This window comes from Engystomops pustulosus, chromosome 2 (genome assembly GCF_040894005.1).
Source record: "Engystomops pustulosus chromosome 2, aEngPut4.maternal, whole genome shotgun sequence".
Classification (NCBI taxonomy): domain Eukaryota; kingdom Metazoa; phylum Chordata; class Amphibia; order Anura; family Leptodactylidae; genus Engystomops; species Engystomops pustulosus.
The window spans coordinates 28,808,780-28,827,544 of NC_092412.1; the positions used below are offsets into that span (position 1 = coordinate 28,808,780).

Below are 18,765 nucleotides of genomic sequence, written 5' to 3' on the forward strand. Positions count from 1 at the left end.
TGAATAGCGAGTCATCTCCTTTGACTCTTTGGGTGGATGTGAAGACAAAGCCTAAATAATGGTCAGCTAAGGGAGCGGAGCGTGAATGTGCAGTGATGGGGGTAGTGACTATGTGCTTAGCATTGCCTTGAATTTTCTATGTGCAGGGTCACATTTTGACCCGCAGACAGAGATCTCTGCTTGTAATTTCTGCTGCCTCCCCTTATTACTGTCGTAAGGCATCTAGCCAGCAGCCATTAGCGGCCTTCCTCCTTACGTTCATCACATGTGCCGACCATTTACACTGCCAGTGAAACATTACCCTTCTTCTTTATACAACATATATATTCAATATCTATCCATCAGTGCCGGGCGAGCACAAAGCCTTAAACACGGAGAAGACCCTTAAAAAAAACCCCCACCACTGCAATGTGCTGCACTGATACTCCGGCTCACAAAGGGTCTCGGCCATGCGTGGAGCCTTGTCAAGCTGAGCTGCTATTTCTGTGAGGGGCTGGATGAAGCGTGGGCGACTGAACAGTTCGTTTCTATAGTGAATCAATTAACAGCAGAGAAGCCCCCGCCGGTCTCAGGAAGTGCCCTGAGCCAGTCTCTGACAGCACTTGTGCTGCTATTCGGAGCACCTGCACTGCAGCTTTTATCGGCAACTTGTCCACCATGTTCTCTTCCGGTAAGTTGTATGTCTATTGTTTTGCCGATCTCATAGCATGGACAATAGGGGAGACTCCTATCAGCAGCTCCGTAGATATGGCTCGGCACACTAGAAGGAGGAACAGCTTGCTGATCCTTAGTGGCCTCGTCTCGTCCATGGTGGGTTCTTTAGCATCGCTGTAATTACATAACGTTTACTTCATAATTAGCTGCTGTGTGAATTTCTGCTCCTACAGTCCGTAGAGCGACGCGGCGCTCCGTATCTAGGTCACCCAGTGGAAAGCCTTGTGCTTTCTGTTTTCGCTGCTGGCTTCCTTGGGTTAATCATCACCATCTTCGTCTCTTTCTCTCTTTTTTACAGCTGGCTTTCCGTGGGTAAATCATCATCTTCCTCAGCAGCATCGCGCTTTTGCTTTTTGAAGCTGACTTTTCTGTTCGGTTACCCATCAACATCATCAGGGGGAAGGAGAGAAGAAGCGTTAACCCTCATTGTTGGATCTCCCCCACACGCACTGGCATCTCTGGTGAGTCTAGTAGCATTACGCTCACCGTCTTCTATGTTTCTTTTCATCTATGTCTGGCCTGCTGCCAGTCTCATCCATTATTGGAGGTACCAGTTATAGTACAGTGAGTAGGGCCATATTTGTGAAATTTGGTGCTGGAAATAGTGACCAATCAGGTGACAATTTGCATTTTTTAAAAAACTGTTAACACCTTAACATTCGATGACGGATATGTACGTTATGGAGCATGTGAGCCCTCTTTATACAGAGCAGGTGTTTGCTGCATTATGCTGCAAACACCCACCAGAAACATCAGGCACTGATCACTACTGTCAACCTTTTAAATGCCGGCGGCATTTAAATCCCTGGTGGTGTGTGGGCGCCGCCATCTTGGGAGGATTGTCGCTCCCACTGATGCCGGGGAGTGACAATCTTTTTGCAGGGGACTCCATGACCTAGGAGAGATCTGAAAAGCCCTGTGTATTACACGCAGTGATGTGCGCTCACACGTTCAGTTTTATCAGATGCTGTTTAAAAAAGAAGAGGAGGAGCAGATGATCCACACCTGCTTTTGGCTTTGAAAACTGCATCTGAAAAACTGAACGTGTGAACGCACCTTCACAGATTACCTCCAATACTGCCATCTACTGCAATACAGTAGTGTTGCAGTACATGCCAGGAATAATCTGACTACATAGGGTTTAAGTACCCTATGGGGTCTATATATCTATCTATCTATCTATATATATATATATATATATATTGTTATTCCTCATAGATGACTAAAATTCCCATATACTGGCATGCTGTACTATGGCAGTATACGGTACGATCAGACTACCTAGGGCAGTGATGGTGAACCTTTAAGAGACCGAGTGCCCAAACTATAACGAAAATGCACTTATTTACCGCAAAGTGCCAACATAGCATTTTAAGCAGTAACTTATTGCTACCTGCTCTTCAGCATCTATCAGTCGCATCGGCCCCTTGAGGCCACCAATACAGTTTAAAGAAGGAGGGCACATTCCATTCAGACTATCATTGTAGCTTCTCTCCAGGGTCTCTCTGTACAGTAAGAATGTAGGGTCCAGTAGGATGACCTCCAAAGATACTGCAGTTCTATCAACACTTTCTCACTTTTACCGCAGTTCCAAACATCCAATGAAGTGTCATTTTAAAATAGCGCTGAGAGCAGCATCTCTTAAATTCCCTGGAGAAGATTTGGTGAATTTGGTCCTGTTTAGTGACCTCTGTCTTGGGGTCAATGGCCTGAGTGCCCACAGAAAGGGCTCTTAGTGCCACCTCTGGCACCCGTGCCATAGGTTCGCCACCACTGACCTAGGGTTTAAGTGATCTGAAAAATAAAATTTTAAAGTAAAAAAAAAATGAAATAAAAAACCCATAAAAACTCAAATCACCCCCCTTTCCCTAAAACTGATATAAATACAAATAAACAGTAAAAATTACAAACATTTTAGGTATCGCCACATCCCAAAATGTCCCATCTATCAAAATATAATAATGTTTTTGCATGGAGTTTAACCCCCTAACGGAAAATAGCGCCCAAAGTCAAAAATGCCATTTTGCAAAATATTAAAAATTCTATAAAAAGTGGTCAAAAGCGTGTCCTGAAAATGGTTACATTAGAAATTTCATCAAAAGTCACAAAAAATGACCCCACCCACAGCTCCATACACCACAGCATGAAAAAGTTATTAGCGCCAGAAGGTGGCAAAATGAAGAATTTTATTTTTGTACAGGTTTTAATTTTTGTAAATGTATGAAAACATTATTTCCAGTACACGGCATGAAATATTAAATACCGTCACTATGAAGTGTAATTTGTTATGCAGAAAGCAAGCCCTCACACAGCTCTTTACATGAAAAAATAAGGAATTTATTGATTTTTGAAAAAACAAAAAAGAGCCAAGTCGTTAAGGGGGTTAACCCTTAGGGTGATGTCACACATGGCGTTTTTAGGCCGTTTTTAGTTAGCGCGTTTTCAGAACGTTAAAAAACGAACCCGTTTTTAAAAACGTATGCATTTTTGTCCGTTTTTAATTGTGCAAATTCTGAAAACCGGACAAAAACGCATGCGTTTTTTACAATCTGAAAACTAAAATCGGCCTAAAAACGCCATGTGTGACATCACCCTTACTACTATAAAAACCAAGTGAAAGCCTCTAAACCCAGATGCAGATTGTGCGGAGTATGAGGTACCTGTGGGTTACAACAGTCACATCCATTAGATGTAGCCCAAATTAGTCCAAGGAGTCCTGTAGCATCCGGTTGCAGATGGTGATTCGCAGGTATCGGGAGAGTCCAGTCGTACCGCAGAGAATTGCTCCAGCCGGTAGCAAATCCGCTATTTCAGTGGAAAGAATGGCGGCTCCAGTGATGTCACCAGAGTACGGAAGGTCAAAAGTGTCTCAAATCCTCCAACCAGATTCGGAAGCTTTCGTCTTTGTCAGGGAGCGATGAGACTTGCTGTCTGTATGAGCTCCAGTGATTAATGGCCCCTCTCTCCTCCAGAGACACCGTGTTTAACCCTGTACTGTACAAACCAGTGACTGCTTTACTTGGTGTTTATACATCACTGCATTAGAAAGGGGCAGAGACTCTTTACATCAGTGGTCCCCAACCTTATTGTATTCGGGACCACATTTTCTTTTCCAGGGAGGCGGTAACCCCCTTACCATGGTCCCTGGGAGAAAAGAATCTGTTGTCCTGCAAATACTCCATATCTAACCCTGACCCATATAATTTGCCGTTTCCAGTAGCCCCCAGTCTAAAATGTCGCCTTTCCTGCAGATGCCCCCTTTTCTGTAGTCCCCTCCTGATAGTGCTCCTTTTTCTGTTGTCCGTCTTTACAGAAGGCATTATAATACCCCTCTTCCTATAGCAGGGTGACGCCACATGTCCAGTTTTGGGTCCATTTTAAAACGCATCCGTTTTTGACCGTTTACCATGCGTTAGAACCTAGGTAAACAGGTACAAAACAGCCAAACACATGGTAAACGGTCAAAAACGGATGCGTTTTAAACATACTGAAAACGCATGCTTTTAAAACTGACCAAAAACGGGACATTTGGTATCACCCTAAGGGTGGTGGTGTCACACGTGGCGTTCTTAGGCCGTTTTTAGTTAGTGCGTCTTCAGATCGTAAAAAACGCATCTGTTTTTGTGCGTTTTTCCGTTTTTAATTGCGCAAATTTTAAAAACATATTTTAAAAGCAGATGCGTTTTTTAATGCATGGGTTTTTTTTACGACCTGAAAACGCAACTAAACTAAACGAAAACTAAAAACAGCCCAAAAACGGCCTAAAAACGCCATGTGTGACATCATTCCAAGGTTGGTTGAACTTGATGGACATGTGTCTTTTTTCAACCCTATAAACTATGATACTATGAAAAATCGGCCTGGGGACCCAAGTGGACATCCAAAATGCATCAAGTGCACGGTGACTGAAGTGACCACGTTTTGCCTTTGTCGTCATTATCATTTACTTACATTACATTGATGAGGGGAGGCTGCTGGACATTTTATTGATGAGGGGAGGCTGCTGGACATTTTATTGATGAGGGGAGACTGCTGGATATTTTATATGAGTGGCACACGGGAGAGGAGGAGGGGGTGATCGCTGCTCGCCCCCGCCACTCTCCATACAGATATATGCAGCACCTCCCCGTATTACGGGAAAAGATAGCATGGGCGCCAGCGTATGATAAATGCCCCCCTGTGACATTCCCTGAGTCACATGGAGCGGCTATGCAAATTTGGTCCAATCAGGTCCAATACAAATCACAGGCCGTTGATGTGATGCCATGGGGTTTGTAATGTCGGCAGTAGTATTTTACTACAAATGCACGGTGGCTGAGTGGGTAGCACTTCTGCCTTGCAGCGCTGGAGTCCTGGGTTCTAATCCCACCCTGGGTCAACATCTGCAAAGAGTTTGTATGTTCTTTCCGTGTTTGCGTGGGGTTCCTCCGGGTCCTGTTTCCTCCCACACTCCAAAACATACTGGTAGGTTGATTAGATTGTGAGCCCCATGGGGACAGGAACTGATTTGGAAAGCTCTACGTAATGCTGTGCAATTTGTGTGCGCTATATAAATAAAGGAATTATTATTTATTAAATGCAGCATGGCCGCACCAGGACACTCATCGGCGTTGCACCTCATCCAGAGACAGAATTAAATCAATTTCTGTCTGAGATGGTCATGATGATTTTGATAACTTTATATATTTGTGTACCACTGTATAACTCACTTTTCTCTTATAATTAAGGTCAAACCATGAAGGAAATAGTTCCTAACAACAGCACAACTAGCATCTCTCAGGCACGGAAAGCGGTAGAGCAACTCAAAATGGAAGCCTGCATGGACAGGATAAAGGTATAAGTATACTATAAAACATTTTTTTTTAACTAGCGAAAGGTAAAATCTTTCAGGTGTAATCTCCACAGTGACTAATACATTTAATTCAAGTCAACACAGAACTTGTAGGGGTCTCTAGAATCAGAAGACCTATAAAATAATGTGTCACTACAACCAAAGGGTTTCAGTCTCCCTAGTGATAGGGCTCGGTGTAAAGGGTGGATAATTAGCAGGGTCGGAGGCGTTCCCCATTGTTAAATGTAACAGCCCTTCATTGTCCCTCTACATGCCTGTAAACCTAAGCAATGAGGTCCTAAAGCTGTATGTAAATGACCTATGGCTCCTCCATGTGCTTCCTGGTGCTGGTGGCCATGCCCCCTGCAGCCTGTGTGTATGAGATACTCCTATACACATGACTGACAGCCTGTATAATGATGTGAGTTATAATGGTGTAATGGCTCCTCCATGTGCTTCCTGGTGCTGGTGGCCACGCCCCCTGCAGCCTGTGTGTATTTGAGATACTCCTATACACATGACTGACAGCCTGTATAATGATGTGAGTTATAATGGTGTAATGGCTCCTCCATGTGCTTCCTGGTGCTGGTGGCCACGCCCCCTGCAGCCTGTGTGTATATGAGATACTCCTATACACATGACTGACAGCCTGTATAATGATGTGAGTTATAATGGTGTAATGGCTCCTCCATGTGCTTCCTGGTGCTGGTGCCCCCTGCAGCCTGTGTGTCTATGAGATACTCCTATACACATATACTTATGTAGAACGTGAAACTTGGGTGGCACTACTGGGTGTACGACAAGTTCTATTGAAGTATAGGTCTGTATACCTTGGATTCGTTTCTGTCAGAGGCTTGGTGCAAGATAACATGGGTCATGGCACACGAAACTTGAGTAGGAGCGCTGTGGTGCTCTGAATTCTTAGCGTGAGAACATGGTATGATTGAGAAATGAGAAATGGAATGGCACTCACCGCGTAGACTCCTTCCAATGAAAATTTATTTGTGCATACTCACAGAAAGACAAAGAGTGTAGTTACACATCAAGGGATAGGGAGGACGCAGGGACTCAAAACATGGCAGGAAGGACAGCTGTTTCGCGCTCTCGGCGCTTCATCTGGCTTGTCTGCTCCTATACACATGACTGACAGCCTGTATAATGGTGTAATGGCTCCTCCATTAGGGAGCCATTAGGGGCGTCGCAGTGGAACGTGTCACAAATTATAAGTATTTGGGCATCTATCTGGATGATAAGCTATTGTGGCATATAAATTCTGAGAAATTGTATAAGTAGGCGTCTGGGAGACTTTACTTCTTAAGATCCCTTAGGTCTTTCGATGTGGACCGTAGGATGTTGATGTCCTTTTACCAGTCTGTAATTGGGAGTGTTTTATTTTATGCGGTGGTGTGCTGGGGAAACAATGCACGTGTACGACTGACGTAAACAAATTCAAGAAATTGGTTAGGAAGGTGAGCTCAGTTGTTGGTTCTAAGACGGAGGATTGGGAGTCAGTCTTGTGTGCACGTATGTTCTCCAAATTCAAGTCCATTGTAAGTAACGAGAAAAATCCATTACATAACACACTAATTGGTCAACGCAGTACATTTAGTGAACTGTTTCTGCATATTAAATGTAGAACGAATCGTTTTAAAAACTCTTTCATACCTAGGGCAATTGCACTAGTTAACTTGGGCAAGTAATTGATGTTATTTTTAACCAAGGTGTTTCTTCTTTTTATCGTTTTTTAAAATTTTTTACTAATTCGTGGATGTATTTATTTGTACGTATTATATGTATGCTAGTATCCTTATTGTTCGTATATGTATAATTGTGATCATGAATGGAGGTGTTGTTGCTGTCGTTGTGACAAAATCAATTTCCCCTATGGGGACAATAAAGCATTCTATTCTATTCTATTGTATGTTCTTCCTGGTGCTGGTGCCCCCTGCAGCCTGTGTGTCTATTAGATCCTCCTATACACATGACTGACAGCCTTTATAATGGTGTAATGGCTCCTCCATGTGCTTCCTGGTGCTGGTGCCCCCTGCAGTCTGTGTGTCTATTAGATCCTCCTATACACATGACTGACAGCCTTTATAATGGTGTAATGGCTCCTCCATGTGCTTCCTGGTGCTGGTGCCCCCTGCAGCCTGTGTGTGTATGAGATCCTCCTATACACATGACTGACAGCCTGTATAATGGTGTAATGGCTCCTCCATGTGCTTCCTGGTGCTGGTGCCCCCTGCAGCCTGTGTGTGTATGTGATACTATTATACACATGACTGACAGCCTGTATAATGGTGTAATGGCTCCTCCATGTGCTTCCTGGTGCTGGCGCCCCCTGCAGCCTGTGTATGTATGACATACTCCTATACACATGACTGACAGCCTGTATTACGATTTGAGGTATAATGGTGTAATGGCTCCTCTGTGTGCTTCCTGGTGCTGGCGCCCCCTGCAGCCTCTGCATGAGACACTCCTATACACATGACTGACAGCCTGTATAATGGTGTGAGGTATAATGGTGTAATGTCTCCTCCATGTGCTTCCTTGTGCTGGCGCCCCCTGCAGCCTGTGTGTCTATTAGATCCTCCTATACACATGACTGACAGCCTTTATAATGGTGTAATGTCTCCTCCGTGTGCTTTCTGGTGCTGGTGCCCCCTGCAGCCTGTGTGTGTATGAGATCCTCCTATACACATGACTGACAGCCTGTATAATGGTGTAATGGCTCCTACATGTGCTTCCTGGTGCCCCCTGCAGCCTGTGTGTGTATGTGATACTACTATACACATGACTGACAGCCTGTATAATGGTGTAATGGCTCCTCCAGGTGCTTCCTGGTGCTGGTGCCCCCTGCAGCCTGTGTGTGTATGTGATACTACTATACACATGACTGACAGCCTGTATAATGGTGTAATGGCTCCTCCATGTGCTTCCTGGTGCTGGTGCCCCCTGCAGCCTGTGTGTCTATTAGATCCTCCTATACACATGACTGACAGCCTTTATAATGGTGTAATGGCTCCTCCATGTGCTTCCTGGTGCTGGTGCCCCCTGCAGCCTGTGTGTGTATGAGATCCTCCTATACACATGACTGACAGCCTGTATAATGGTGTAATGGCTCCTCCATGTGCTTCCTGGTGCCCCCTGCAGCCTGTGTGTGTATGTGATACTACTATACACATGACTGACAGCCTGTATAATGGTGTAATGGCTCCTCCATGTGCTTCCTGGTGCTGGTGCCCCCTGCAGCCTGTGTGTGTGTATGAGATACTCCTATACACATGACTGACAGCCTGTATAATGATGTGATGTATAATGGTGTAATGGCTCCTCCATGTGCTTCCTGGTGCTGGTGCCCCCTGCAGCCTGTGTGTCTATTAGATCCTCCTATACACATGACTGACAGCCTTTATAATGGTGTAATGGCTCCTCCATGTGCTTCCTGGTGCTGGTGCCCCCTGCAGTCTGTGTGTCTATTAGATCCTCCTATACACATGACTGACAGCCTTTATAATGGTGTAATGGCTCCTCCATGTGCTTCCTGGTGCTGGTGCCCCCTGCAGCCTGTGTGTGTATGAGATCCTCCTATACACATGACTGACAGCCTGTATAATGGTGTAATGGCTCCTCCATGTGCTTCCTGGTGCTGGTGCCCCCTGCAGCCTGTGTGTGTATGTGATACTATTATACACATGACTGACAGCCTGTATAATGGTGTAATGGCTCCTCCATGTGCTTCCTGGTGCTGGCGCCCCCTGCAGCCTGTGTATGTATGACATACTCCTATACACATGACTGACAGCCTGTATTACGATTTGAGGTATAATGGTGTAATGGCTCCTCTGTGTGCTTCCTGGTGCTGGCGCCCCCTGCAGCCTCTGCATGAGACACTCCTATACACATGACTGACAGCCTGTATAATGGTGTGAGGTATAATGGTGTAATGTCTCCTCCATGTGCTTCCTTGTGCTGGCGCCCCCTGCAGCCTGTGTGTCTATTAGATCCTCCTATACACATGACTGACAGCCTTTATAATGGTGTAATGTCTCCTCCGTGTGCTTTCTGGTGCTGGTGCCCCCTGCAGCCTGTGTGTGTATGAGATCCTCCTATACACATGACTGACAGCCTGTATAATGGTGTAATGGCTCCTACATGTGCTTCCTGGTGCCCCCTGCAGCCTGTGTGTGTATGTGATACTACTATACACATGACTGACAGCCTGTATAATGGTGTAATGGCTCCTCCAGGTGCTTCCTGGTGCTGGTGCCCCCTGCAGCCTGTGTGTGTATGTGATACTACTATACACATGACTGACAGCCTGTATAATGGTGTAATGGCTCCTCCATGTGCTTCCTGGTGCTGGTGCCCCCTGCAGCCTGTGTGTCTATTAGATCCTCCTATACACATGACTGACAGCCTTTATAATGGTGTAATGGCTCCTCCATGTGCTTCCTGGTGCTGGTGCCCCCTGCAGCCTGTGTGTGTATGAGATCCTCCTATACACATGACTGACAGCCTGTATAATGGTGTAATGGCTCCTCCATGTGCTTCCTGGTGCCCCCTGCAGCCTGTGTGTGTATGTGATACTACTATACACATGACTGACAGCCTGTATAATGGTGTAATGGCTCCTCCATGTGCTTCCTGGTGCTGGTGCCCCCTGCAGCCTGTGTGTGTGTATGAGATACTCCTATACACATGACTGACAGCCTGTATAATGATGTGATGTATAATGGTGTAATGGCTCCTCCATGTGCTTCCTGGTGCTGGCGCCCCCTGCAGCCTGTGTGTATGAGATACTCCTATACACGTAACTGACAGCCCGTATAATGATGTGAGGTATAATGGTGTAATGTCTCCTCCATGTGCTTCCTGGTGCTGGCGCCCCTTCAGCCTGTGTGTATGAGATACTCCTATACACATGACTGACAGCCTGTATAATGATGTGAGGTATAATGGTGTAATGGCTCCTCCATGTGCTTCCTGGTGCTGGAGGCCCCTGCAGCCTGTGTGTGTATAGGAGAGATATAACAGCTCCAGGCAGCCATGTTATAGCAGAACATGTCAGATTCAAGTGTAGCTGATGTCTGTGTCCCACACATGAGGGAGAGCATGTCAGCAGATAAAGCACAGACACTAGCAATGGTTTACTATACATTACACACAGACATGAGCAGGGGGAGGAAAGGGATAACGGGTGACATCACTGCCTCTGACCATGTGACCAGCCGCATGTAACCCCTTACACGCTGTGGTCAAGCAAGGCTGTGATGTGTAAAGGGTATGTGGCCATTCTCCATGTGGATCAGACACACAGTGCTACTTCGAAATTGAGATTTTTTCCAAATTTTTGCCAAATATAAATCTTTTTCATGAATAAACGCACAACATATAACCCAAATTTCTCAACCAACACAAGGTGCAAAGTGTCACAAGAAAGGAATCTTAAAATCCCCTGGATATGTTAAAGCGTTCCAAAGTTATAACCGCTTAGAATGTCAAATTTGAAAAAATGGGCCGTGTCAGGAAGGTGAAAAATGTTCAAGTCGTTAAGGGGTTAAAGGAGTTGTCTCAGATTAAAAAACTTTATATATGGCTCTCGGGTGTCAAAGTAATTTAGACTTGTTTTAAGACTTCCCAAGCCATATATAAAAAAAACATTAATGCATGTGTTTGTTAACTCCGTGTTAACACCATGTTAACGCATGCATTTTGTAAAAGCAATGTGGACAGCTATGTAATCAAGGCAAATCTCCTCTTTTTTGTTGTTTTGCTGTGTTTGAAAACGCATGTGTTACTGCCACTTGTGAACGCACCCTGAGTGAGTTGGATCATCAGACTCAGCTCACTAAATAGGGGCGGGCAGTCGACTCCCGTAGTTTACACAAAAGAACGGGCTCTAATGTGTCGTTTGTGAACTACTACTTCCCACATAGACATGGACACTGAACTTTCTCCATTCATGGACAACATCCCTCTTCTGCTAATAAGTAGGGCGACATTATTTGTCAGTCTGTAACAATGCAATAAGAACATGTCACTGAAACTTGGGGATTTCTGTTAGACGTGTCTCTGCTGGACAGATAACTATGGCAGCTCTATATAAAATATGTCGCTCTGTAGTCAGGGCCACCTTTCTGCTGCTTTGACTTCCTGTGTCTATTACAGACCTGAGCAGACTGGCCAGCAGCGTGACTACAGCGGTAGCAGCCACAGAAGCTGCTATGGGGCCCACAGTGTCAGGGGGCCCCGTCACCAGACCTGACGCACTAAAGAATGGAGGACGTGCACATGGGACAGCATAATGGGGCAGATTTACTTACCTGGTCCGTTTGCGATCCAGCGGCGCGTTCTCTGCGGTGGATTTGGGTCCGCCGGGATTCATCAAGGTAGTTCCTCCGACGTCCACCAGGTGGCGCTGCTGCGCTGAAGAGCATCGGAACGCACTCAAATACACCGGCCTATCCTGGATGCAGGTAAGTGCAAGCTCCGCGACACTTCCGTTTTTTAAAATGCATCGGTTTTTCTTGATCGCGTGCGCCAAAAATCCGGGGAAAATCGGCAATATTCGGTTAACACGTCGGGAAAACGCAAATCGGGCCCTTAGTAAATGACCCCCAATATGTTCCTATTGCATGTTTTTACGCTGAAACATTTGCAATCGGGAACAAGCATCATGTGTCAATGAGCAAACTTTCACTTTATCCCCCCCATAATTTGGGGGATGTAGAGCTGTGGGGATGTTGTGAACAGGTTTGGCGACGGTGGAACGTCGCATCCTTCCTAAGTGGGGCGACCAGTGGCCTTGTGACTTGGTGAAACAGGCCGGGCCAACACAAGCAGCAGGGGGATCTTCAGAAGTTTCCAGGTTTTTATTATGTCTTAGCCACTGCATATCTACTCTGCAGGTGCCTGGTCATACATGAGGTGCTCAGATTGTTAAGGCATAGGCCGTGTTTCATGGACTGGTGGCACAGCCTGAAAATGACACATGTTCTGTCTTCTGTGAGAAAAAAATGCCATGTTGCATACACCCTATGGCAGTGATGGCGAACCTATGTCACGGGTGCCAGAGGCGGCACTCAGAGTCCTTTCTGTGGGCACCCGGGCCACTGCCCCAGCACACCAGACAGAACTCAAAGAATCTTCCTGCAGTTCCAAGCAACTTAAAAGATGCTGCTTCCAGTCATATTTTGATACTTACTTTGATACTTGGGACTGTAGGAAGAGGGAGAATGAGTAGACGGGGCCGTATTATCTTTGGAGGACCTTCTGGTGGCCCCACAATTTTCTCTGTACAGAGGGACACTGGAAAGAGGCTAAAATGATGAAAATTTTCCATCTTTCTACTGTGTTGCTGTCCTCAGGAGGCCAATATGATTGAAAGTTGGTGAACAGGAAGCAATAAGTTACTGCTTTAAGTTTTGGTTGGCACCTCGCGATAAATAAGGGGGGTTTTGGGTTGGAGTTTGGGCACTCGGCCGCTAAAAGGTTCGCCATCACTGCCCTATGGGAAGGTTTTTGTTTCATGGCTACTGGCTGACCCCCACACCTTGACCCCCTTTCACTTGTTCTGTTGGCTGCCTGGGGCTTACTGGCCACCACCTCTTCGTCCAAAGTATCAGCCTTCTACCCATGTTGGGTCTTGGATCTCGCTTTTTCCACCACCGAGCCCTCACCGCTGCCCTCTTTTTACACATTGAAGAAAGCCACAGCTATTGTCAGTTGTGTTTCATCGTCATCATAGGTCTCTTCTGACCTTCTGAGGATGATTGTGCCGAAGATAATCCCATGAAGAGTGGTGCACTGTCTGTCATGTAATTGACAAATGCCTCAACTTCTTGTGGCCTATTAGGGCCTACCAGTACACACCGCACACCCTACTTGCACCAGATAAAATTGGAGCAGGCAGATACAGAACTAAATTCTCTGGCAACCGGACTTCTGCTCTACGTAGAAAAGTAAGCTTATCTCACTGGCCACACTTTTCTGACGTAGGCAATATACTCTGAAAGCAAGATTTCAGAACTAGGTAGAAAAGCTCAATTTTCTCCGACAACAGGACTTCTACACTAGGTATTTGTGTGCGCTATTCTCATTGACCACACTTTACTGACGTACTGTAGGTAGAAAAGCGCAATATACTCTGACAACAAGACTTTTCTCTGGCAGGAGCAATTTTACAAACAAGGTATGATTGACGATGATTTATAATTTTTCTGTGGCTGAATACTAGAGAGAAACAGGATCATCAAGATCCTACTTCATGATGAAGTACATTCTAATAAACAGGTCTGGTTTTTGCAAGGTTTGGTGTAGTATACAGTATAATCTGTTAGAATATCCATGCAATTATTCACAGTGCCCTTATAAGGGCAATTATTTCAGATGTTCACCTGTCCCCGATAATAGGAGCTTCTTCTGTACCAGAGTGCACTGGAAAGGGCAATTGCTGCTGTTTCACAAGTCCCTGCTTAAGTGACTGATCCTAAGTCCAGTAGCACACTCTATCTGGCTGTCTCCTGTGTATAATGGTGTCTGGACATGTGACGCTGCTCTTATACCGCAGAGTCACATGTCCAGCCCAGAGGACAACAGATTTGTTTTTCAGTATCATCTTTATGTTGATAATACCCAACTGTATACTTTTGCACATAAAATCCCCCCTGCCTTTCAGAACAGTTATTGTAGCTGTATGCATTTCACCTCAGATCCTCTCTCTTCTTGATACTTAAAGGAAACCTACCACCACAAATCTACCTTAAAAGGGCCATCCTCACGTCCCATTGATCCACCTACCACCCAATCTACCTTTATAGGTAGATTTGTGGTGGTAGGTGCCCTTTAATACTTACCTATATGCAGCAGTTTCTTTGCTATCCCCCTCAGATTACCTCAGAGCTGCAATGGCTGCTTCCTCTCCATGTGCTGATAAGCCCTGTGAATCCGTACTTTGTTTACATTTTGTTTCAGGTCGGTTTCATGGGAGGGGAGGAGCTTCTGCTCCCTGCTCACAGCGGAGGAGGTCATGTGACAGTGTATGTAGCAGGGCTGGTCAGTCAATGCAGATGTCTCCCACACAGAATAGTGAGGTACAAGATCTCCCTGTTCCCTATCAGTCCCTCTATCTCAGTCTGCGGTTCCAGAACTTTTTCTTTATGTCTCTGCTCTTTATGCTGTTCCCTCCCCCACCTTGTCATCTTATCAGCTCTCTGCAGATAAGCTATTAACCCTTAGTGCTGACACAGCACAGGCTATAGAGTTCAAGTACTGTACTAATAATTTCTATCACTTATTACATGTTCCCTGCTCCTCCATGTGATAGAAGCTGCCAGGCTGGTCTCCATATACGTCCTGTATGTGCACTGTGTAGTGTTCACTGGATTTACATGTGGGAAACTAAATGGATTTAATGCTAAATTACTTTAAGAGAGAACACAAGGCATCATGAGATCTGTGGGCAAGCTAACTGGTCTCAGCTTGAGGGCATAGACAGGCAGACGTTAGTCTCCATCCACTTCACGTCTGGTGAGAAAGATTTTTGTCCAACACTTGCAGAACAGAAAATGTCACACCTTTGGAAAGAAAAGGACGAGCAACACAAAATAGGCATCATGCACGCCCTATGTTAAAGGTGCACCATAAAAAGATGGTGAACTCTGTCATACTGATATATGGCAGTGTATGACAGGATCTGTAATTGTGCTGCTGCAGGCAGCTCTGGGGTCCACGTTCAGACCTAGGGTCTGGCATAGAGACCATCGGCACCCCCTTAAAACGGCGTGGGTGGTCTGACGGTGACAGTGGCATACCCAAAAGCCCTATAGGAGGGCTCATAAAGCCGCAATCCCAGCTGTTACATTAGAGTCCCGGCTGATTCGTGCAATTGTCACGGTGACATCAATACAGGACGTAAATGCTCGTCCAGGGATGGAAATACCCCCCGATCTGGACGTGCATTCACGTCCAGGGTCGTTAAGGGTTTATACACTCTTGGTTTTCTAACTTTGAAAAGTTTTATTTTTAATTTAACCTTGTATTCTATTGTTATTCTTTACAGATATCCAAAGCCGCAGCAGATTTGATGGCTTATTGTGATGCCCACGTCAGAGAAGATCCACTTATTCTTCCAGTGCCTGCCTCAGAAAATCCTTTTAGGGAGAAAAAATTATTTTGCAATATACTTTAAAGTACTTCTTTTTTGTTCTTTGTTCTTACATTTACATTATGCATGATGTTAAAGGAAACCTATTACACGTAACATACTGACCAATCTGCAATTAGAGGAGGACGAGCCCAATACTGTAGTGTGACATATAGATTTGATGGAAAACTGCGAATATGGGCACAGGATTTCTGTGTTGTTACCCTGAGCAATGAATCAGAACTATCTCTCATATACATACAGGAATTTTTTTTTTCCAATCATTGAAACATTATCAGCATTTTTGATCAATGGCCCAGATATATGAAAACCGATGCAATCGTTGTGCCGTATTTTTAATCCTTTCAGGATGTTTTTTTGTTTTTGCATTTGTTCTTTTTTTTACTCCGCTCACTCCAAAACTATTTTATTTTTCTGTTAACAGAAAAAATTCCAAGTGTGGTGAAACTGCCAAAAAAACCCCCACATTTGCTACGGTTTATTGTTTTTTTTTACGTCTTTTATTGTGCGCCCCAAATGACACCTCCCCGTTATTTTCTTTGGTTTGGTACGACTACAGGGATACCAAATTTATATAGGTTTTAGAAGATTAAAAAAAAATTTAAATGCTTTGTTCAAAGTGCCATTCTGCCAAATTCTGAGGCCAATAACGTTTATACACTTTGGTGTACAGACTTGTGTAAGGTGTCATTTTTTGTGGTACGTGCTAGAGTTTTACTTTCTATCAATTTGGGACCTACATGACAATTTGATAATTTTTGATTCAAATATTAATGGATGGAAAATAGCGCCCAAATGTCTGAATCAACACTTTTTTGCCGTTACGGTGTTCACAGCCGGGAATAATTTTTTTATTTTGGTAATTTTGGAACGTGGAGATACTTAAAGGAAATCTACAACCAAATATGACTGTAAACCAAGCACACTGACATACTGGTGTGTGCCCCCTCTGGTAGGAGCTGCTCTTCTTTTAGCTTCTTATGCCCCCATTTTTAAGAAATAAAGGGATGAAAAATTATGCAAATGAGACTAAGGGGTTCCAGGCTCCATTAACATGGAGCTGTAGCCCCTCGGGCTCATTTTACATCATTTTCAAAGACTTTTTTTTCTTAAAGGCAAGGGCATAAGAAATGAAAAGAAGACCAAATCCTGCCAGAGGAGGCACACATCAGTATGTCAGTGTGGTTGGTTTACAATCCTTGATGCTGGTGGTAGATGTCCTTTAACATGTTTATGATTTTTACTGTTTATTTATTTTTATAAGTATCTAGGGAAAGGGGGTGTCAGCTGTATAATCTACTGTGTATGGAGAGAGCTCTCTGGCAGAGCTCTCTCCATACGTAGTGGGTTATACAGCTGACACTCGCCTCTACTGGTCAGAGCGGGACAACTGCCGCAATAGGTGCCAGCAAAGTGCCACGGTCAAACCCAACATCATTGGAGGGCGCTGATAGGGTGCCATACAACCCCCCCCCCCCCTGCAGCACCACAACATTACATTGTGTTGTGCAAAGGGGTTAATAGTGTTGCAGACTCTTCATTAATCTGTCTGTTTTCCGGATGTGCAAGTGTTTTTTTTTTCTTGTTGCACTTGGCCTTGTGCTGTTGCGTCACAACTGTGATGGTAGATCTAAATGTGTTGCAAACTAAGCACCAGCTTGCCCTTTTTCGTGCAGTGTTTTCTAAAATGTTGGACAAAGTGCAACCGCAACACAATTATGGCACAAACACTTAGACAAAAAACTGGAGCACACAATAATATATCTGGGCCAATGTATGGGAAGGACTATAGAATATTTTCCAGTGAAACTATGGGTATATACACTGTATACATCTACTCCTGTGCTTCAGGAGAGCATGCCCAAAACTTCAAGTTCCTTGTGATATTTTTTAAAATGATTGCGTACCCACAAACTTTACCTTAAAGGAAACCTAACACCATGGATCTACCTATTAAGGTAGATCCGGTGGCAGGTTCCTCTAATGTAGAGTAGTATAGCCCTATTTAGGGCTAATTCTTTTGTGGCCCAGAACTTTTATAAATTTTAATTCCCCCAATATGCAAATTTCCTTAAGAGGCTACTGGGGCGTGGAGTAGCCGGTGCTGAGGCTACACGGTGCGCCGACTCCAACCCCCAGTAGCCTCTTGTGTTCCGCCTCCCAACCCATCTTCAGCGCGCAACTACGAGGAGCTGCGAACACTCGTCTGCGAAGCTGGGTTCTGCGCATGCGCAATAACTCCAGCTTCAGAGCTTCAGACTGTGCAACCGACGGCCTGCGTTCTGCGAGTGGCGCAGCTCCTCGTAGTTGCGCACTGAAGATGCATTGGTAGGCGGAACGCAAGAGGCTACTGGGGCATGGAGTAGCCGCACCATGTAGCCTCAGCTCCGGCTACTCCAAGCCCCAGTAGCCTCTTTAGGAAATTTGCATATTGTGAGAATTAAAATTTATAAAAGTTCTGGCCCACGAGATAAATAGCCCTAAAAAGGGCTATAATACGTACATCAGAGGAGCCTGCCACCGGGTCTACCTTAATAGATAGATCCATGGTGGTACGTTTCCTTTAATTACAAAGAAATGGGGGTAAAAAAGTCTGGTGATTTATTGAGTTAAATCTATGAAGTATAGTATTAGATGTGACCATGACGTTGTACAGATTACAAATTGCAGTTACTAAAATATTCTTTCAAAGTAATATGCTCTGAGTGTTTTTAAGCCATTTTGGATTTGATGAGTATTAAATCCCCATTAAATCAAAATTGGGTTAAGTTTGGGAAGTATAAATAAAATTCTTACATTTCTTACCTTTACTGTGTTTAGGATTCTGCGTGAATTCTCTTTGTGTTGCACACACATCATAGTATCATAGTTTATACGGTTGAAATAAGACACTTGTCCATCAAGTTCAACCAAGGAAGGGAAGGGATTGCATGAGGAAGGGATTTAGGGGAAACAATTCTATATAACATAACCATCAATGTTATTTAGGTGTAAAAAGGCATCTAGACCCTTCTTGAAGCTCTCTGCTGTCCCTGCTGTGACCAGCGCCTGA

The 18,765-nt window shown here is 44.7% G+C and overlaps 1 protein-coding gene across 2 annotated transcripts; it reads left to right on the forward strand.

Moving 5' to 3' along the window:
* Nucleotides 1-297: 297 nt before the first annotated feature.
* Nucleotides 298-18,523, forward strand: LOC140117404 (guanine nucleotide-binding protein G(I)/G(S)/G(O) subunit gamma-4). Of its 2 annotated transcripts, none has more exons than XM_072134123.1 (4): nt 298-670; nt 1,013-1,175; nt 5,442-5,548; nt 15,609-18,523. In XM_072134123.1, exons 3-4 carry the CDS (start codon nt 5,450-5,452, stop codon nt 15,735-15,737), a joined length of 228 nt encoding a protein of 75 aa, XP_071990224.1. In that variant the 5' UTR covers nt 298-670; nt 1,013-1,175; nt 5,442-5,449; the 3' UTR covers nt 15,738-18,523. The 2 variants fall into 2 exon arrangements, with proteins under 2 accessions (XP_071990224.1, XP_071990225.1); XM_072134124.1 differs by lacking the exon at nt 298-670 and adding an exon at nt 678-810.
* Nucleotides 18,524-18,765: the final 242 nt, after the last annotated feature.